The 22,003-nt window shown below is 44.3% G+C and overlaps 1 protein-coding gene across 9 annotated transcripts in view; it reads right to left on the bottom strand.

The window, feature by feature from the left end:
• The window catches only part of MTSS1 (MTSS I-BAR domain containing 1), a 165,806-nt gene that overhangs the window by 124,217 nt on the left and 19,586 nt on the right, over nucleotides 1-22,003 (bottom strand). For all 9 annotated transcript variants that reach the window (XM_045453710.1, XM_045453708.1, XM_045453713.1 and 6 more), the window contains exons 2-3: nucleotides 16,818-16,879; nucleotides 12,990-13,063 (exon numbers count right to left, since the gene is read on the bottom strand). In XM_045453710.1, the coding sequence (XP_045309666.1) occupies nucleotides 12,990-13,063; nucleotides 16,818-16,879 (136 nt within the window). The remainder of the gene's footprint in view (nucleotides 1-12,989; nucleotides 13,064-16,817; nucleotides 16,880-22,003) is intronic.

Genomic DNA, 22,003 nt, shown 5'->3' with positions numbered 1-22,003 from the left:
GCTGGTCTAAATTCTGAGGTTGTTCTATATATACAGCTGACCTCTGAGGTGGAAAGAATGGGAGACCGAGCACAGAGCGGATATACGCTCCAGGCTCTGCTGCTTCAAAGTCCTGTGACACGTGAACCTGGTCACTTCAAGTCACCAAGCTGGTTGCCCTTGTTTGCAAAATGGGGTTGCTTCCTCTCTCCAAGATGAAGCAGCTGAGGGGCCAGCTGAGTGTTTCAACAGGTAGGGGGGGCCTTAGTCAATCCCCAAGGCCATGGCTGGACTAAGATCCCCACCACCTGTGACAGGCAAAGGCTCTGGGGTATCCCACTGTTTCTGAAGGACATACACACCCAGTATTTGCTTTGTACAAACACATTTGGAAAAACAAATGTCAGAGCAGCAGGCGTCCATCTATACAAGGTTAGGGTCAACCTTACTCTCCTTCAATGTCATGCAGCAGGAATCTGTTCACGGGCAGTGGGAACCCGGGGCTGGGTATCTGCCATCTCCCAGATGTGGCCCCACCTGTCACCATTATTGACCAATGGGCCTCAACCGGGAGGTCAGGGGGTAGGTGCAGATGGCTCGTGAGTTCCTCCAGTTCTCGTACAAGCCATCTTGCACTTGGCTTTAAACCGTATTATCCAAATGAAGTATTGCTCTCATAATCAGCATCCGCCTTTCAACCAGCACAGATGGCAACCGCGTGCTTAAATAGCAATTCAAGGGCTAAAATTTGGGCAAGCTCTCCAGGATCTCTGATCCGGTTCTCTGGGCAGGTTCTGAGAGAGAGAGAGGTCAGGAAATGCAGGAAGGGGGGACCATGTGCAAAGCTGAAGGTCTTTTGTCTGCTTTCAAGCCTTTCCAACAAATCAAGCTGAAGCCCACGTCAGCCCAGCTCGCCCATCATTCCCAAAGAGAAGCTTGCAGATCACCAGAACGGGAAGAAGGTTCCATTTTAGCCATCTCCTCCAAAATTCTTCTGTATTTTACCAGATACCTTTGGCCACCTTTGGATAACTGTGCTATCCTACTACTGACAATCATGTGGAAACAGTACCTAGTGAGGTCTCTTTCTGCCTTAGCAGAAATAGCATTTTTTAAAAAATTTGTAATCACTCAGCTTTTCCCCCCTCTCCTTATTTTAAAGGGGGAAGACGCAGCATTGTACTCAACTGTGAAATGCGCTCAGATGCAGCTCTAAAGGAGAGGTACCACCCAGTGGCTGGATATTAGTTTCCATGGTAACCAGGGTCCCTGGGCCCTGGCACACACAGCAGAAATGCCGCAGATTTCCACAGCAGTATCTTTTACTAGAAAGAAGAGTCCCGTGGCAATTTTACACATTTGGGAATGAAAAAACATATTGCGTGTGCGCACGGGTGCATGTGTGTGTGCACGCACGCACGGATGGAGATACAATTTGCAAAACTAAGACAGCGCAGACAAAAAAAATCTAGTTATTCTTACGGATAAATGGGCTTATGTCAAATATAACAATATATTTTCACTTAAAATATAAGCAAAACAGCCCCCACACACACAGACAGACAGACACACACACACACACACACACACACACACACACACACACAGCTGAAAGAAAAAAAAAATATCTTCCATAGAAAAATGAAGGACTGAAAGAGTGGAAAATGGCTTTGGAAAACCAGTTGACCAAGGATCCTGCAGAAACAAATAAGTGAGCAAAAATCTTTATAAATAATCGACTGAAAGCACAGAAGAGATTTTTTTTTTCACAGCCCATGTTATTTTCTACTTGAGTGCCCTCAGCATTAAACCAAGGGACAGAGTGAACAAGCAGATTGCCATGCGGCTTTCAGAGGAAATCAAGAGACAGAAAGCCCTGTGCTAGAAAGAATCCTCCCCAGGAGCCCCTTCTGAGCTGAGTGGACTTGGGCAAGTGATCTCACCTCCCCTCCAGGAGATTCAGCGTGCCCCATGAAAATGAAAAAGTCCCACCAGACACTAGATGGTCTATAAGAAAAAACGCTGTACCATCTTAAAAATCAAAGATCACAGGGTTAGGCTAGAAAACAAAACAGAACAAACTCCAGATAATTCTCAATTCAGGCCAGAGATAGGTTTCTAAAGGTAGTGTATAAAAATCTAATTTCTTTAAAATGTATCAGAAGAATGTATGGCCAGATTTGGGGGACGAAAGAGTATCCTTTTGAATAGTCTTTATTCTCTGAGTGATTTCCCAATATCAGCTTTTTTCCCTTACAGCAGAGCACATGTGCCCAAAGTGAAAACCTTAGTTCAAAGAGTTTCCGCATCTCCTGCAAGTTTCAGGCAGGGGCTTTATCAGAGGGAGGGGAGAAGAGATAGCCATGCAATCAATCAGGCAGAACAGACTCACTAGTATTTTTCGACAACTTCAAGTGTCTTCACGTTTGTTCACCATACATTCCAAACGGTTATTTTTATCTGAGGTGGGCAGACCAAACCAAGTTCACGACTCTAAGGCAAATGATCTTTCACAAAAAAGCACTGTTGAGAAGAGAAGAGAAGAGAAGAGAAGAGAAGAGAAGAGAAGAGAAGAGAAGAGAAGAGAAGAAAAAGGAAAAAAGGAAAAGGAAAAGGAAAAAAAGAAAAAATTGCCTCATCTGTATGAACTAAGATAACTGCATCCTTCCACGAATGCTAATCCATATTTTACCGAAGTAACAACGGCACATTTGTGTGCGGCAGCAGGATGGGGTGGAGTATTACTTATTAAGCCAAAACAAAAAGCAAAGGGAAAGAATTAGGATGGAGAGGAGGGAGGGCAAGGGGGGGAGAATCCTTACTGCTTGTGTACAAAGCGCAGACAGCCCAGCAAGCTGGAAGGGATGGAACTGCTGAGCAAACCACTTCATTATGTAAACTGCCTAACGACACAAATAACAACGCTGCACAGATCGACCCAGTCACCCATAAAAACACACATCCTCTCCACGCCTGGACCTTCCTCCCCGCTGCCGCCACTACCATCACTGTGTCGTTCACCAGCGTTTATTAAGGCTGCGGAGGTTAGACAGAACACAGCACACATCATACTCAAGCATCATCTGGGAAAATACACTGGAGCAAAACAGGGTGACACCACCGAACTGAGCAAGAACGGGTGCTTCTCTTGGTTAGAGGTAGGATGAGCCTTAACAGGACACACGGGCTCGGGTGTGGAATTCGGACACCCCCAGCTCTCCCTGTTACAGGATTTCAGGATTCTGGGGACTCCCTGCTCTGGACAACCCAGGAGGTGCTTCCCTTACAGTGGGACTCAGGTTAGTGTGTTTCAGGCTAACGCACACTAACCACCGTTTCAAGTGTCATTTGGGGAAGACAGTGAAAAGCCAGACACTGCACAGGCAGGACACCGGCTGACCACGATGAGACACCCCATCCCTGGCAACTGTTGCTACCCAACCAAAGATCAATAAGGAAAGGCCACTTGTAGAGCGGGGAACTGTACTGTTCTGAAGCATCAGTTTTAACATCGAAAAAACATCAACAGGATCACAAAGGAGGGATTTCATCGTATCACCAGCAAGGCTGGGTTCATGATCCCAAACCTACCAGAAAATGGGAATGTGCTCACCAAAATAATCGCAGATATTAGCACCTACCTCTTAACCCCTTCAAGCAAAAACTGGGGAGAAAAAAAGGAAGATTTTTTTTTTAATTCATAAAATAATGATACTTAATAAACATATGAATTCCTTTGAGTCCTTATCTACAGTGTAATTTGCAAAAGAAAAAAAGACTTAAAAATACCCATGCCTTCCTACTGTCTGACGGTCATATAAAGCAAATCAAACAAAAATCACTTTTAAAAATGGAAAATGGTAAGACAAACTCCACATTCATAAGACCATTTTTAAAATGTTGTTTTGGGATGCCTGGGTGGCTCAGTCGGTTGAGTGTCTGACTCTTGATTTTGGCTCAGGTCATGATCCCAGGATTGTGGGATCAAGCCCCATGTTGGGCTCTGCACTCAGCATGGAGCCTACTTGAGATTCTCCTTCTCTCTTTCTCTCTGCCCTTCTCCTCCACTCATGCACTCTTTCTAAAAATTAAAAAATTAAAAATTAAATTAAAAAATAAAAAGTTATTTTGTCCTAAGCAGAATATGTAGGATTAAATGTACTGTGGTTACGAATTAAAGCGACGCAAGGTCTATCAGAGTGGAAAAGCATCAAAATAATGAAACCCACAAGCAGGATGTGCATTTATGAACCCACTTAAAAAGACATTTATATTTTTTTATGTCCCTTCTTAGTAAGTCAAAGACAACTCCAAAATCTCTTTAGGAGATGGAGAACTTATATCCCGAAGCTGTTTACATAATAGGCAACACTTTTTAGCTAGGCTGAATATTATCATAAATAGCAGCAAATTAGAAATTTTTCATTTGTCCTTCACATAAGATTGAGACTACAAGAGGTATTAAATACAAACACAGATGTATACGCACTCCTCCACATGTACACATTTAAGTATGGAGTGGCTTGAGAAGCTGATAGAAGTTCCTGAAGCAACACCAAAGCTATCCGAGGTTGAGGTACCACCACAGCCCTCAGCTAAGTTGCAAGTTATATATAATTAAAATGAATTAAAAGCCAAAAAAAATGAGAAATTCAGTTCCTCAGTTACACCAGCCACATTTCAAGTGCTCAATGACCACGTGTGGCTTGTAACTCCCACATTGGACAGGGAAAGGTAGAACATTTGCAGCATCACACAGAACGGCCTGGCCACGACTGAAGGCTCCACAGGGCCAGGACTCCACGGCATACACGACAGCCGTCGAGTCCTGGCACTGGGCCTGCAATTAAAGTGAAAACAAACAAAAAAGAACTTCGAGAGAAAAGGTGACTTTGTCTTTGCTGGGCCAATTTCCCACTTCAGCCAAATACAAATGTTCTTATTCTTCCGAGCTCTGTTCTACTCCCCACCACACCCACCAGCATCCTAGCAGGGAGAATTCAAAATGTCAACTACCAGCAGAGGCAAAATTTGCTTAGGGTTTCCTCAGCATAATTCATGTGAATCAAAATCAAGTTCAAAACCCTGAAAACGAAAAGCAGTGGAGAGTTTCTAGGTCATCTTCTATACAGCATACCTAAACTCATGTTTAAAAATATGAGAGAATACAGCAGCTGGTCCATCCACCCTGTATGCTAGGAAGTGTTTTGTCTTATGAAATTTTTCAACAAATCAGCAACTGTTTCCCAGGCACTTACGACATGCCAGGCTCAAAAAAAAAAAAAAAAAAAAAAAAAAAAAGACATGCCAGGCTCCAGGAAATCAGAGCTAAGGTGCCCCAACTACGGCCATATTCAGGTTCCAAGCAAAATTAACCCCTGCCAGGTTTCCACAAAACTTTTTATCCAGGCTCCACAGATGCTTTATGCCAGACTCCTTTTTTCCTCCTATTATCTATAAATCCTCAGAATAAGATCATCAGAAAAATTAATATATGATCCTTGAATTTTTTTTTTAGAAAAAGGCTCAGCTCTTAAAGAAAAATCACAACTAAGCTCGTTTCTCAAATATTTGTAAGTTCCCTCTTTTCCTAAAGGCATTAAAATCCCAAAGACAACAACCAAAAATAATAGTTTGTGATCCACAGCCATATCTAGAGATTAGCAGATTGCAGTTTTAGACATCTTTATTTTTAATCAGTGAGTAACTTTGTCGACATTCCCTTAAGGTCATATTCAAAGAATATTCAGTTCCAGGCCTGTGAGAAGGGCATTATGACTTTTTAAAAATAATTAATTCCCTCTTCCACCTCCGGTTTGTGGCTAAGTAGCTTCCTAGGTAGAAATCATAAGGCTCTAATTACGTGAAAGGGTCTGTCTGACTTGAACACCAAAGTCAATCCAGAAGTTAAGGGCTAGTGAAATTCCAAACAACCTAGTTAAAATAAAACTTGGGGGCAAACAGAACCAGTCTGGCTGCCTCTTGAAAACAGCTTCCCAGGACCTCCTCTCCTAGAAGGGAAGGTTCCGGCTCTTCCCTGGGCTCCGTCTTTCACCCACCTGCCCCTTCCTGTGACCGCATGGAGGAATTGCTAGGCCCTCTTCAGCTACTGAAATATTAAGTCACACATTCCACCAGACTCGACCTCAAGGAGGGGTCATCAAAATTTGAATTCTGAATCCCCAAGTGGAATCTGACCAAGATCCCACCCCACTAGCCTCCCACCGGCCGCAAGGACAGCCCTCCTCACCCAGATCCACTGAGGGCACCGTGGGAGTGTGGTAACTGTGACACGCACTCGGTCATTCATTGAGACGCTGTCTGCACCTGGCCCAATGCCAGACACTGGGCATCTAGGTGCCTGGGCTCCTCAGAGAGGAGCAGGGTGCAGGCCTATCCTGGAGGCGCCTGCGTTCTGGTGGGGAAACGGTAAGGACACAGCGAGGTGCACCTGCCAGCAGCAGCAGGTACCACAGAGGTCCCGAGGCCTGAGGTCTCACTCTACCTTGTGGGCAAAAGTGTCACTGGTGATGTGACTGTTTACCCGGCTCTTGGAAGACGAGCAGCAAATCCTCAAGCATCTCAAGGAGGCGGACGGGGTGGAGTGAGAAGGACATTCCAGATCTGGAATGCACATGTCCAGCAGACACGGATCAAAGGTCTTAAGAGTTTCAGGGAGCCATGAGCATTTCTTTGTGGGTGGAAGTGCCAGCCCCCGGCAGAGATGGCCCCGGACAGGTGGTTTATGGCAGGAGGCACAAACCTCGCCGGGGAGTAAAATCTCCTGAGGAACTTTAAAAAAAATCTGAGATTCCCAGGTCCTACCCAGTTATTCAGATCCCACAGGCAGGGCCCCGAAATCTGTCTTTTTAAACAAACTTCCTGGGTGATTATGATCCACGCAGCCAGATGCGGAGACCCTGGCATTTAACAAAATATATACTAAAACATGTAACATATACTATGCACACGTAACGTATTTGCAAAAACCACTAAGCCACAGAGGTTTTCTTCACGGACACACAGAACCTTGGCAACCCAGGCTCCCTGATTAAGGCACATCTCCCAACAGTCTGGATCTAGGTGGTGGTCCAAAAGTTCCAGCTTCCTTCCACCTGCCCTCGGGCACACGCAGCAGCAGCAGGTCTGGGGTGGGGGAGGGGAGCCTTATTTTTCTCTTCTAACCCTCCCTTCTCCATAGTCCTCTGTGCTTAACTTTGCTTCCTCCACTTCCTGACTCCAGAGCAAAAATTGGAAACTCTAAAGATAGCCTTGCGGAGAGAATTTAGACTGTCCAACTTCATTCATATTTTATGAATTTAATAGGACCAAATGAGGTTTAAAACCATTGAATATTAGAACTAAGAAAGAGGACTTGTGACCATCCAGGACTCTATGTCCCGGGAAAACCCCTTTTATAGTTGGGGAAATTAAAGCCCAAAAAGCAAAATATACCGTAGTTCTCCCCCTTATCCATGGTTTTGCTTTCCGTGGTCTCAGTCAGCGGCGGTCTAGAAGCAGATGGCCCTCCTTCTGACAAAGCGTCAGAAGGTCCAACGGCAGCCTAACGCTAGGTCGCAGTGCCTACGTCATTCACCTCACTTCATCTCATCACGTAGGCATTTTATCATCTCCCATCATCACAAGAAGAAGGGTGAGTACAGGACAATAAGATATTCTGAGAGACAGAAAGGCCACATTCACATAATTTTTATTACAGTGTATTGTCAGGATTGTTCTATTATTAGTTTTTGTTGTTCACCTCTTACTGTGCCTGTTTTTATTTACTTATTTTGAGAGAGAGTGGAGGAGGGGAAGAGAAAGAAGGAGAGAAGAGAATCTTAAGCAGGCTCTGTGATGTCAGCGCAGAGCCTGAGGTGGGGCTCAAACTCACGTACCATGAGATCTTGACCTGAGCCAAAATGAAGAGTCTGACGCTTAACTGACTGAGTCACCCAGATGACCCTTACTGTGCCTAATTTATAAATTAAACTTTATCATAGGTATGTATGTATAGGAAAAAACAGTCTATACAGGGTTTGGGACGATCTCCAGTTTCAGGCATCCACTGAGAGTCTTGGAACGTATTCCCCCGTGGACAAGGGGCTGCTATTGTAATTTACTCAGGGCGGCATAGTTGGCAAAGCCAGAAGACACAACTGGGCATCACAGCTCCCAATCTTGGTTATTCCAAGGTGCTACACAGATCCTTTTAGTACATTCAGGATCAAGTAACTTGAAAAGCAAATATAAGTTTATACTAAATCCAGGAGCTCCTTACATAAGGAATTGTAATTTAATGGTCAAAATTTAGGCTCTGGGCCAGACTCCTTTTACCACTAACTGGCCATGTAACTTTGGTTTAAGTCAAGTTCTCTTCATCCCGATTTTATCACCTAAAATGGAGATCGTGAGCACCTATCTCACGAGCCGTTGTGAGAATTGACTCCGCATACGTGATGTACTTAGAACAGAGCCCGCCCACATTACTAGTCAATAAAGGTTTGCTATCATGATTTCCAATATCGAAACCACGCCCACTTTTTAAAGTGATGTACAAAGGCTTTTGGACATTAAAGATGATCTGGTCGGCCGAGGATCCATTTCCTTTCTTAATAAAATCTTAAAACTCCTCACTCTGGGTTTGGTGGATCATTATCTAAACAGCCCTGAGATGGTTTTTCAGAGCTATAAAGTAATTACCCAGGCACACAGAGGCAGCCAGAAATGAAAGTCACATAGCATTATGCACTTCAAAGGCCCTTGCTGACATAAGCAAACAATGCAGTGCTGCGCAGGGCCAGTGCTAAGGCGGAGGGTCTCATCAGCTCGGTACCCCTGCCTTCCAGTGAAACAGGGAGCAGGGCCCAGTGTGCAAGGCACACTCAGGCGCAGGAGTGCTATTCCCCCAACATGGTGCCTCTGCTGCCCAAGACTGAGAAGCACATGAACACAACCCGGTAGTCCTTTTCTTTTTAAGTAACTCAGACAACTGCATACCAGTCAGTTCAAACATTTCTCAACTCCTATAATAGGCCATTTGCTGGTCCATGATGGACACGAAGAAGATGGGGACCCTGCTCCACAAAGTCTGTCATTCCATGCATAGCAAGTGCCTAGACGATAATTCTTTGCAGCCAGTAATATGGGAAAAGGTGTACTTTCATACTAAATGCAAACTGTATATTCATCCAAGAGTGCAAAAATCAACAAAACATGAAACTGTACTATGTATTATGGTGTTAATAAACCCTTAAATTCCATTATAGTTCAATTATTAACCTACACACATAATACCAACTTATACACGTTTGTGTGACAAACAAAATCGAGTTCTAACGTATTTCCACATTCTATTTAACAGTAGTTATATAATGACTAGAGTAATTTTGCTCTTATAGTGAATAGCTTTAAAAGTTTTTCCTAAATACATTATATTAATAGCTAGTGCAAAATATTCGCTAAAAAGGATAGAGGAATTTCAGAGCTTTGGGAGATAATATGGAATGCTAGTATTTTGGAAACCAGGGGCATGCTAACTTGAGATTCTGGATACCTGACCAAAAGAGATGCGCTTAACTTCCCTTCTATCACTTCCAGCAAGAAGGACTCAAAAAACATTTCGAGAAGCTCTAAGCAAAAAACTGGACCTCGTAGAGGGCAGATATCAAACTGCAAACCACATTAGAGTTACAGCCTGTAATGACATCAAATCCAAGTAGGTTTGCTGCTGACCAAAACCGTTTGAAGCATTTTCTATAGATCGTTTCCATGGAGATGCACACACTATTAAAAACAGGTCACACATAAATCTCCCAAAGGATATAGACATGGGCATCAATTGCTGAGTGCCTTGTAAAAGCAAATAAATGGAGATACCCTAAATTTCCATCAACTGAAGAATGAGAAAATCCTTCTGTTTCCAGACTATGAAATTCCATTTGGGCACTAGAAAGATCCACAGGTATGGACGTGGAAAGATAACTACAATATACTGTGGAGTACAAGCATGAGAACATGTTCCTTATGGGCTACCTTTAGATCACCCAGATGTACTTTATTCCACATGCCATTCTACATATTGTTCTGCAACTAGCTTTTTTCCTCCCGGACGCATTTATGTATACAAAAAAAAAGTATATATATGACGCTTACTCCAGTCGCTGCCAGGGGGTACTGGGAGGGTGGATTTTACTTTACGCATTTTGTTCTATGAATTTTTTAAACAAAAGCACGTGTTCCAGGTTTTTCAATTTGTAAGTAAAAAATAACTTAGTAAAAATCACTTCTGATGCTCATGGAACATACAAGAAGCACCTCCGTGCTTCTCTCTTATCATCTCCATAAAATACACCTTCTTTGTTATCGACCATACCCTTTTTAGGTCACGGGAGAGTTCTCACACTCAAGGGAAAGTTATTTTCCCCCAGTGCACATGGACACTAGAGATGGCGAGATGTAAAGTATTCTGGCATCGCTAAAAATGACCTGAAATCAAGTGGTTTAAAAATATATCAAAGCGAGAGTCTGTTCACTGTGACATTAGTTGTCTTCTGTCGAGTACGTCACCTCCAAACTCTGACTCTTACCTCTGTCACCACCAGAGAGAGGCTATTTGCGTTCTTTCCCCACAGATGATTGCTCTGTTTTTCTTCCCTGCAACCAGGAGATGTGCAGGTCCCCCTGGTTTCCTGCCGAGAACCACTCCAGGGAGCAGCCTCTGCAGAAACCCTGGCTCCTTGATGCAAGCAATTATGAGAAATCAGGGGATGCTGCTTTATTCCATCCTTTAGGGTCCAATCAATAATTCAATATTAAAATATAAGACCTGATTAAGGATCACAGAGCCTCAAAAATGCAATATCAGCTATCTAAGTTCTTTCAAATAGTAGAGCAATTCTTTTAAGAAATATACATTCTGATGGCTATTCTAGAAAGACAAGTCCAGTTCTGGATATCGCTGGAGAAAATATAAAACAGACTCAAAAACACTTAACAGTGGTGATTATTGCCTTAAAGGTTATAGAATGTTTAGAATATGCACGTATGAAGAAGAATATAATGGACACGTGTCAACTAGGTCATCATCTTTTAAGGGATTAAGAAAGATACTAGCTAAGACCCATATCAAGCTGGCGAACCAGATCAAGTTCTTCAAACCACCGCTCTGATATCTCCATCACATTCTCCTAGGGAACCTTTCGAAACACCATTGGCATCTTGGAAATAAGGAGATAGAAGACCTCCCCTGGGAGGACTCTGGCTCCTGAACTGAGTACATTGCTCACGTTTCGATATTCCCCCAGCACGCTGTTCTAATCGCTAGTACTGTACCACGCATGTTACTTCCACACCGAAATCTTTTATTTGCACATCTCATTTCCCACCCCCCCCACTCAACTGCAAGCCCTTCCAGGCCAAGGAGGATAAATAATATATTGGTTTTTGTGGTCCCATAATGGTACCTAAAATATTAGCAGGTTTTGGGCTTCTTGAATGAATGAGAAGTGTCCTCACTGCACATTCATTTGAATATTTATTTTTTTTTTTAATTTAATTTTTTTTTTCAACGTTTATTTATTTTTGGGACAGAGAGAGACAGAGCATGAACGGGGGAGGGGCAGAGAGAGAGGGAGACACAGAATCGGAAACAGGCTCCAGGCTCCCAGCCATCAGCTCGGAGCCCGACGCGGGGCTCGAACTCACGGACCGCGAGATCGTGACCTGGCTGAAGTCGGACGCTTAACCGACTGCGCCACCCAGGCGCCCCCATTTGAATATTTAAATTTTTTTTTAACGTTTATTTATTTTTGGGACAGAGAGAGACAGAGCATGAACCGGGGAGGGGCAGAGAGAGAGGGAGACACAGAATCGGAAGCAGGCTCCAGGCTCTGAGCCATCAGCCCAGAGCCTGACGCGGGGCTCGAACTCACGGACCGCGAGATCATGACCTGAGCTGAAGTCGGACGCTTAACCGACTGAGCCACCCAGGCGCCCCATGAATATTTAATTAAGTACCTATGGTAAAGGGGTACCTACTGAAACCCACTGGAGGTAGAGAGGTGTGTCAGAGAAGCTAAACCCTCGTGTGACTGAGGGCAACCCCTCAACACTTGCCCCCAACACCCACCTTTTCCAATGTTCCCATGACAATGAAGAGAACAGGCAGTGTAGAAGCAGACCCAGAAATATAAGGCAAAAAAAAAAAAAAAAAAAAAAAAAAAAGAAAGGGAGGAGAGCGTCCCTGGCTGGGAACGAAAAGGAAAGCACCCCTCTTTGAACAGAGGTCTCCACGTTACGGGTAATGTTGTCTTTCCAACAATGGTAGTGGATATAGGAGCTATCATTTTCTCCTTTATACACGTTTTTGTTATTCTTTTGTATGATTCAGTAGTCCCTGAAATTACTGAAAATTGGCACCACAGTCCCCTTTGTTCATTGATTTAATAAGCCAACTTTAAACACCTGCTACGTTGTAAGAACTATTTTTGGGGAGTTAAGACACGACCAAGTCACACTCTTCAGGGGTTTGCAGAAAAATGTGGGAGACACATCACCAGATACGACGCAACAGCGCACCGCTTACACGAGGGCTCCTCACAGAAAAATGGTCTACCCGAGCATTCCCACTGCCCGCTCCCCAGGGAGTAAGGCAAATCTTAGGACAACCCGTGTGAGGAGGGAAAAACAAACTGCAACCAGACACACGGTTCAAGGCTCTGCAGCCGGCATGTCATTAAAAGTGATCAAACTAACACGCCCAGCCACTTCCCGCATAACCCGCGGTTCCTTTCCTTTAGTTTTCATTCTTCTCACGTGCTTCATTGTCCGGAGAACTGTTTGCAACTTCTAATAGGTGGAATCCCACAAAGTGTTCTAGGACGTGAAAACTAGGAGTCAGCTAAGCTCTGATAACTTAAGCTGTATCTCCTCGTGACGCCACCCAAGGGTAAACAAAGAGGCACATGCTGACTCGGTTCACGCTGGGCGCCATCCCTCCATCTGCTTACCACGTGTGTTGGTAGCCATGTCGGCCACTTTCTGAAAGGCGTCCAAGAAGGCAGCCGCTGCTACTACTGTGGTCCTAAAATGCAAACAGATAACAAAAGCATGAGGAATGTCTCACACTAGCAAATTCATTACAGCTCAAGGGTTAAAACCTCTGTAGAGAACTGAATGCAACCTTCTAGGAGAAACGACCCTACTGGACGTGGACAACCACTGGCTTTGCAGGCCTACTTTTTTTTCCCCCCCTTAGGAAGCATTTCTTCCCGATATTAGCGCACTCTCCCAAAAACACCCAGCTCATTCGGTGCCGCTCGGTGAATGCTGGCAAGTCTTCCCATCACGACACCTGATGGTGTAACACAATTACCAGGCAAAATTTCACAAAGGAGGAAAGACAGGTGTTTTTACCTAAATGAAAACCATCATTAAAAACTATAAACGGTACAAGTGGAAATAATTTTAGAGCAGGAAAACAGCATATAGACATGGACCGGGAGACAGAATCTTGGAGAGAGATCCTCTACTTCAAATAATTCATTTTAGAGATGGGAAAACTGAGACAAGTAGAGTGACTTTCAAGATCACTAGTTTGGGGGCATCTCGGTGGCTCAGTCAATTGAGCGTCTGACTTCAGCTCAGGTCATGATCTCGCAGTTCATGAGTTCAAGACCCGCATTGGGCCTTCTGCTGTCCGTACAGAGCCCGCTTCAGATCCTCCCCCTCTCTCCCTGCCCTTCCCATCCTCCTGCTCTCTCTCTACCTCTCTCAAAAATAGACATTTAAAAAAAATTTTTAATTAAAAAAAAAAAAGATCACAAGTTCATCCCAGAACTGAAACTGGTAGTCCAGAAGGACACACAGTCCCATGCTCATCCCACTGCCAGATCAGATCCTGGCTCTGTGACTCTTTCCCCCTAAATCCCATTTACAATGAAATTGAGACACCATTTTTTCAACCTTAGAATGCTATCTCGACTGCATCTTCTGAATTCCTCAAAGCTGACACCAGGGAGAAGTCACTACATTCATTTGCTGTCCTAGAAATTATTTTGAGTTCTTCACATCCTCTTGAGCAGTCTGTGGTCTACTGGTTCCTAGCGCTGTGATCTAGCTGTCATCCAATGGAGAGGAAGCACCTCTCCACGCCAGGGTCAAGGACAACGAGAACAAGCCAGCCTCAGGACTCACACACACACGGGACTCACAATCAAGCATGGAGCCTGAAGCTCATTTCCAAATATTTCACGTATGAATCTAATCTCTACTCAGCACTCCTAAGAATGTAGAGCTGTTGAAGGAAGAATGTGAGAATAAGAACTAAAAAAGAGTTCAAGATGGAACTGAAGAAGTGACTCTAAAACTCAGCAACCATAGCTCTGAGACAGAAGGTTCTGGAAGATGCTGGAAGTCATCCCTGGGAAAACCTATGCAATAGTCCCTTAGCACCCAACTGCAGAATGAGGCCTGATATTTTCCATTAGAGCAAAAAGCCATTCTGCTCAAATTTAAAAAAAAAAAAAAAAAAAGACATACACACGGCAGAAAACTGAAAGAAAAAACCCCTTTGAAGCATATTTTTCAAAGAGTTGACATCATACGCAAACCCTGGAAAAGTCAGCTTTATCAAACATCCTGGGATTTATAAATAGCTCATTCTGATTTACAGTTACTATCTGACACAATGGCCGGATTTATTTTCAAGTCAATGCCAATCATCCCAATTTAATGAGCCAGCTATAGAGATGCCTTGTGTATTACTCCGTCACCAGGGCTCCACTGAAAAGGAGGATGGTGGTCAAGTGTGAGGAATTAGGAGCTTTTAAACACCGCCTTCCAATGAGTCCTATTTCATTGTCTGCTGTTGTCATAATATATCTTAGTTCTCTGATGGGGCAGCACAAAGGAGTGATTTGGTGTATGTGTTCCCAGCTTATTTGCCTCTTCTATAACCTTATCCTTTCTTTACTGCAGAACACCAAACCGTGTGCGTGAGGCTCTCAGCTGGGCACTACCAGTTTGACAAAATAAAGAAATGGTCCCTGCCCTCAGGAGGCCTAAACAGTTGTTAAAAAACAAAAAGTGTACTTTGTACTAGTGAGTATAAGATTGCTTTAAAAGTTTTACTGTAACTAATCAGCTGTACTAACCTCATATTTACCTTAAGTTTTGGCTTGCTCTTTGGTAAAAGGGGAAGAGAATCTTTTCATTGGTCGACCCTGAAAAGGCTGCCAGATAATTAAATGAGGCCACATAAGAAAAACATGTATGTGTTGGGGGGATGGTGGTGGGGGGGGGGCTACTTAAATGTTTTACTGGTTGATTCCAGCAAGGACCTACAGGATGGAGACTATTTGAAATCAATGAGAAGAGTGAGTAGACGTAGCTTGATAAGGTGAGGCTGGTAAGGCTTCTGCAGGGCTTTGCATTCAGACAGAAGAGAGTGGAGCTGGCCCAGCAGAAAGTCTTTACAAGTTCTTAAGCACCGAAATGGTAAAGGATCTGACAAACAGAGAAGGGGCTGTATTCCTGAGTCTCCTGGAAGACCAATGACAGCTTGGGAAACCCCAGGTGCATGGGATAGAAAATCCCAGGCCCCACAAAGCTGACAGAATGGAAGAGGAAAGATCCATCCTTCTGGAGTTCTTCTCTCCTGATCTACAGGGGAACCACGAAATGTCCAGTCCTATGGTTAAAGCTCTGGGCAGTAACCCCCTGATGTCCACGGGCAAAGGACCAAAAGTGCCATGTCATCCACATGGTTTTTTATCCTACAAAACCCCTACTTGCTTTGTCCTCTGGAAAACCACCTGCATACATTCAAAACAACTGATGTCATCCCCCTTATGCCATGAACAGGAGTCATGAAAATTACTGCTTTTGTAAATGCCCTGTCCCTCATGGAACACCGCTGAGTAGCCTTTCTCCTCACTGATTTAAAAGCACACAGCTGTAACAAGAAGATTCTATTTCACATCAAATGATACATAAACAAGCACAAGACAAAGCAACAATAGCCCCTTAGAGCCGACTGACCCTAGATCTTGTTGTTTAAATAGCTTTATTGAGGGATAATTTGTATACCATAAAATTCCACCTTTGTAGGTGTGTGATTCAACAATTTTTTAGTGAACTTAGAATTTTGCAACCACTAGCACGAGCCAACTTTAGGACATTTCCATCACCCCGAAAAGATTCCTCATGCCCACGTGTACTCAATCTCCTTTTCCTCCACTAGGCCCAGGCAGCCACTAATCCACATCTGTCTCTGCAGATGGGCGTTTTCTAGACATTGCACACAAATGGAATGATACCGTAGTCAACAATAAGCTGTAAGCTCTTTATACGGATAGGCAGTAAGCAGAATGGACCTCGCAGCCAGACTCAGGTTCAAATCCCTGCTCTGGCTTTTACTAGCTGTGTGACTTTGCACAAGTTGGTTAAGTTTCTCTGTGCCTCATTTTTTTCATCGGTAAATTGAGGATAATAGCTGTACTTACCTCCCAGGGTTGGGAGATTTAATTAACATATGCCTGGCACATAGTGAGCGTTACATGAATGTTGCCCATTATTACCTTACATATATAACAGCTCATCTGACTCTCAAAATTCCTATGGAAGAAGGCAGAGCAGACAGTTCAGTTTTACCTAAGGCAACCGGGGCCCAAGACATAAGGCAAACAAGTGGCAATGCTCAAATTAGAACCCACTACATGCTTCTGTACCTGTAACGCTTCCAAAATTAACCTCAATCTGCATCCTGGGTCTGTCCTATTCCATCCTTTGTCTGTGGATGTTGCCATTTTCTGGGAACGGCAGGCTTCTATACTTACCGAAGCTGGGACTGTAGCTTTCCTGCTTTGTTTATGAAATCCTCCCAAACTGGATAGCTCCCCTACAACAAAACAAAGTCATCGATCAGTAAGGCATGCTGTGACCGACACCTGACTAAGACAATAACAGAACACCCAGACTCCAATTACACAGGGAACGATCTGTGTGTGCTCTCTTCCTCTGCAGTCTATGGTATGTTGCCCACATTACATATAAACGTATTGGCTCAGAAATGGGTTTTGAATATACTCAGGCCCGGTAATCTTATAAATACTACAAACACCGACTGGAACACGTTTGGTGGAATCTAACCTATAGATGGATGGATCACATTTTGAGTAGTAGATGATGGGTCCAAATTCAAGATGTGCAGAACACGTAAGGCTCTGCCCTGAACCACGTGACCATGGCTGTGGCTTTTTTCGCCCTTATCTCAAAGGACAGGGAGGAGAGAACCAGAGTGACCGGAGCCCCTCTAGGACAGGCAGCTATTGGGAAGCGTTGTTAGACCATCAGAATCTCAAGGTTGAGAAGATACCTAAATATAGCCACTCAGCTGATGGCTTGAACCCAACATCTACGTACAACATGCCAACAGGTAGTTCCCCACCACATTTCGGCTCACAAGGAGCTCAACACCTCTCTCTGCCACCCTGTCTTTTGTGTCCATGCAGCATTGGCTTGAACCTTCTGGGGACCCTCAGAGTGAAGGCCTACCCTGCTTCCAGAGGGAGGTCTTCTCGGGGAATTCATCCACAGCTTTCCCTTCCCTTCCCAAGTGCAGTTCATTTTCTACACAGGCCCCTGTTTCACGTCCCTGCAGCATCCTGGGACACTGCACGATGTCTCTCTTTTAAGTGTGGTACTCAGACACAAACTCAAAACTGCAGGTGCCATTCTGACTGGAGCAAACCAGAGTGGACTGTGACACCTCCCTACACGTTAAACTTATATTAAGATCAAATAGCCAACTGACCAAGAGGTGATGCAAAATAAACCCAGGAAAGGAAAAACCATGGCTAGAGAAATGGAGCTGGGGGGTGCCTGGCTGGCTCAGTCAGTAAAGCGTGACTCTTCTTCTCAGGGTTGTGAGTTCAACCCCATGTGTGGTGTGGAGTTTACTTGAAAGAAAAAGTTAAAATAAAAAAGAAGAGTTTGGCACGGAATCACTTAAACATAGAACTAAGATTAAACACCTAGGGGGTGATCGTTGCAGGACAGAATGTAAGTGTTAAGAACACTGACATAGTGAGCCTAACATGGGCCACCTCCTGATTTTGCAGTTTAAGGAGAGGAGGGAGAAACTCTAATGAAGTTAATCATCTCATCTTTCACTGCAGAAGCCCAATCAGAATAGTCTATAATTGCAACTGAGCTAAAACATAATGATTTCATCTTCCTATTGGTTTTAACAATCTTATTTTCTTACCCTTGGGGACAGTTTCTCAACCTTGCCACCAAGGACATTTTGGGCCAGACAGTTCTTTTGGGGTATTGGGAGGGGCTGTCCTGTGCACTGCAGGGTATCTAGCCCCATCCCTGACCTTGGTTCATGAGATGCCAGGAACATTCACAGATGCCACTGGTGGGGACTACGAAAAATATCTCCAGGCATCTGTGCCAGATGGACCTTATGGGATAAAAATCATCCCCTGGTTAAGAACCACTATTTTAGGGGTGCCTGGGATGGCTCAGTCAGTTGAGAATCTGACTCTTGATTTCAGCTCAAGTCATGACCTCCCAGTTAGTGAGTTCGAGCCCCATGTCAGGCTCTGCGCGGACAACGTGGAGTCTGCTTGGGATTCTCTCTCTGCCCCTCCCCTTCTCTCTCAATCCCTGGCAAAATAAACACTAAAAAAAAGGGGGGGGGTGCCTGGGTGGCTCAGTTGGTTAAGCGTCCAAATTCAGCTCAGGTCATGATCTCACAGCTTGTGGGTTCGAGCCCCGCATTGGGCTCTGTGCTGACAGCTCAGAGCCTGGAGCCTGCTTCAGATTTCCGTGTCTCCCTCTCTCTTTGCCCTTCCCCTATTAATGCTCTGCCTCTCTCTCCAAAAATGAATAAACATTAAACAAAAATAAAAAATAAAGAACCACTGCTTTAGAGGAATGTCTGAAAAACTAAGTTCTTTTGGAGAAGAAATCATCATCTGAAGTTCAGTAATCTCTCCAGTATTACTTCACTCCAGTTTCAATACTGTTACATGAAAGTAAAATTAAATATATTTTTGTTTTACATTTTGTCATAAAACAGTCTCTTTAGGGGAGCCTGGGTGGCTCAGTCGGTTAAGCGTCTGACTTCGGCTCAGGTCATGATCTTAGAGCTCATGGGTTCGAGCCCCACATCGGGCTCTGTGCTGACAGCTCAGAGCCTGGAGCCTGCTTCACATTCTGTGTCTCCCTCTCCCTCTCTGCCCCTCCTGGCTCATGCTCTCTCTCAAAAATAAATAAACATTAAAAAAAAAAAACCGTCTCTTTATACATTTCTGTAGGTATCAAGCCTGCCCGAAAATGCACACAGAGATGTCTGGAAAATTCTCTACCAAAATTAAAATGGGCTATTTCTGGAAGTTAAGATTTGGACCAATAGGTTACTTTCCTGTTTGTACTTTCCCATATGGCCAGAATTGTGTGTGTGTGTGTGTGTGTGTGTGTGTGTGTGTGTGTGTTAAATAAGGATCATGTATCATTTTTATGAAAATAGTCATTACTTTTTTTTTTAATTTTCAGATCAAACTAGAGGTTCTGGCAACAAAACACCATGAATTTACAACCCACCCGGAACCTAAAGTCTGTTCCACAGATGCCACGAGAGCACATCCATCAGTTCTGCCTTTGAGACCTGCTTGGCCCAACTGCAGGTCTCTGGATTTATTCCCCCAAGCGACAATTTGCTCCCACGGGGCACTAAGCCACACCCCAGGGATCCTGTCTGACTGGCTCCTGGCAGAGGTCCATTGGCAGCTACTGACACCAATACCCACGCACAGATCCTGTCACCGTTCTGCTAAGCCACACCGCCTCCATCTTGTCTCTGTGCCCCGGTGGGCTGCTTCTACCCAAGAGCACAACTTTATTTTAACTTACACTGAGTGAACCTTTGACAGCTCAGGCTACCATTCCAGACCCATCGAGACATTGTGGGGAATTCCAATGAAAACACCTAACATATTTACCATTTTCTTATCAAGTATGAATGCCCCTTCTACATCTACATCCAAGTAATTAAAGAGGTAAGGGCTGAGATCAGAGTCCTCTGACTGGCCACTGGGGATCCCCATCCAGATAGACATCAGTCAGCATCCTTAAAAGCACAAGAGTTCAAAGCAACCAATTACAGCCTCACCTAACCTTTTATTCTCTTTCAGATCCACAAAAAAAGTATGAGAAGCTCTTCTGAAAAGCCTGAAGATGTTCAGATATACTGACCACCAACTTGTAGCCAAAAGGCTAGAAGGCATTCATCGACGTAAAGGAGGCCAGTAGTGCTGGGCCCTCCTTTTCCCAACACCAATCACTCCCATACAGGGACCCCTGGAGAAGGTCACTGAGATGATCTAGAATGTTTCTTAAGAAAAAAAAGGAGGCACATTTCATAAGGAACATGCCAGAATGGCAAGAGGCCAGTGCAGGGAGCACACAATCCCGACTTCTAGCCATGGCTCTGCCAAGGATCAGGGGAAGTCACTTTACCTCTCAGGGCCTGCTCCTTACAATGACAAATAACAAAAACAAATAATTCCATCATCATTCCTGACCACTCTCACCACTGAAAGATTGTAGGGAAGGAGTAAGGGACACCAACTCGGGAACCCAGTCTCCCAGACTGAACCGTGGCTCTCAGGTTTGCAATGTGTTATCAGGCAAGTCGTTCGACTTCCACAAGGGGTAAGTTACTGCTTCTCAGGGCTGGTGTGAGGAATAACTAGGATCGGAAAGTGCTCAGGGCAGGGGTGCCTGGGTGGCTCAGTCAGTTAAGTGACTGACTTCACCTCAGGCCATGATCTCACAGTCTGTGGGTTCGAGCCCCACGTCGGGCTCTGCGCTGACAGCTCAGAGCCTGGAGCACGCTTCGGATTCTGTGTCTGGGAGACAGAGAGAGATGGAGCGCAAGCAGGGAAGGGGCAGAGAGAGAGGAGACACAGAATCCCAAGCAGGCTCCAGGCTCTGAGCTGTCAGCGCAGAGCCTGACGTGGGGCTCGAACCCATGAGCCGTGAGATCATGACCTGAGCTGAAGGTGGACGCCCAACGGACTGAGCCACCCAGGAACCCCCCCCCCCAAAAAAAATGTTTTTAAAGCACTTCAGGGCAATGCCAGGCACTCCGTCAGTGTCCAATGAACATTTGATAGAACTGAACCAAGGGTGTGCAGGCCCCTGCAATCTCCCTCAGGATGCTGGCAGAGATGTGAAAACCTCTAAGTCAGACTGTCCATCCAGGCTGGGATCCCACATTCTTAGGCCTAAGTACAGAACCAGCTGTAGCTCACGACTAGTTAACTAGCTGGGCACATGTCAGCCTAGTCTCAGTCATCCCCAAATACATGGCAGGAAGAGTACTCAAACCGACATGAATGCGCCTGAAATCTACTGCTCAAAGCACTTTAAAAAAAAACAAAAAACTACTTATCTACCCCCACTGCTTAGAGCCTCACTTAAGTCTTTACCAAATTAGCAACAAAAGGAGGGTCCCCTCTCTAGTCAAGGGGTGCAGCACAAAGCTCTCCACCCACGAACGCCCACTCACCCAGAAGAAGGCTTCCAAAAGCAGCTCGCTCCTGATTTAATGATATTCGACAGTCTATCAAAGAGTGTCAGGCCCACCTGTTTTAGGCAATATATAATTTAATGGATTCTAAAAAAAAAAAAAAAAAAAAAATGAAAAGGAAAAGAAAAGAACTTCTAAGAACGGAAGACAAAAAGCCTCCTTATTGAGAAATTTTTTTTTAAAAAGTGTGTAAATGTTATTAAAAGGTAAAGGCAAAGTGATGTTGGATTGTTCGAGATCTGGGTTGTTTTTTTAAGTTTCTTTCAAGGTAGAAAAAAGTTTCTACCCACCTAAAAGTAGTTTTACTACTAAAATCACAATCTTGGAGGAAGTGAGAAAGGAGAGAGAAGAAATTTGAACAAAGCGTTAAAGGTAACAGAGAAAAAGCTCTGGCTTTTTCTAGACTCTAAGACTGAGCCA

This window comes from Leopardus geoffroyi, chromosome C3, assembly GCF_018350155.1.
Source record: "Leopardus geoffroyi isolate Oge1 chromosome C3, O.geoffroyi_Oge1_pat1.0, whole genome shotgun sequence".
NCBI classification, from domain to species: Eukaryota; Metazoa; Chordata; class Mammalia; order Carnivora; family Felidae; genus Leopardus; species Leopardus geoffroyi.
Note: the sequence above shows the minus strand (reverse complement) of the source record. Positions and strands in the feature narration are given on the sequence as shown.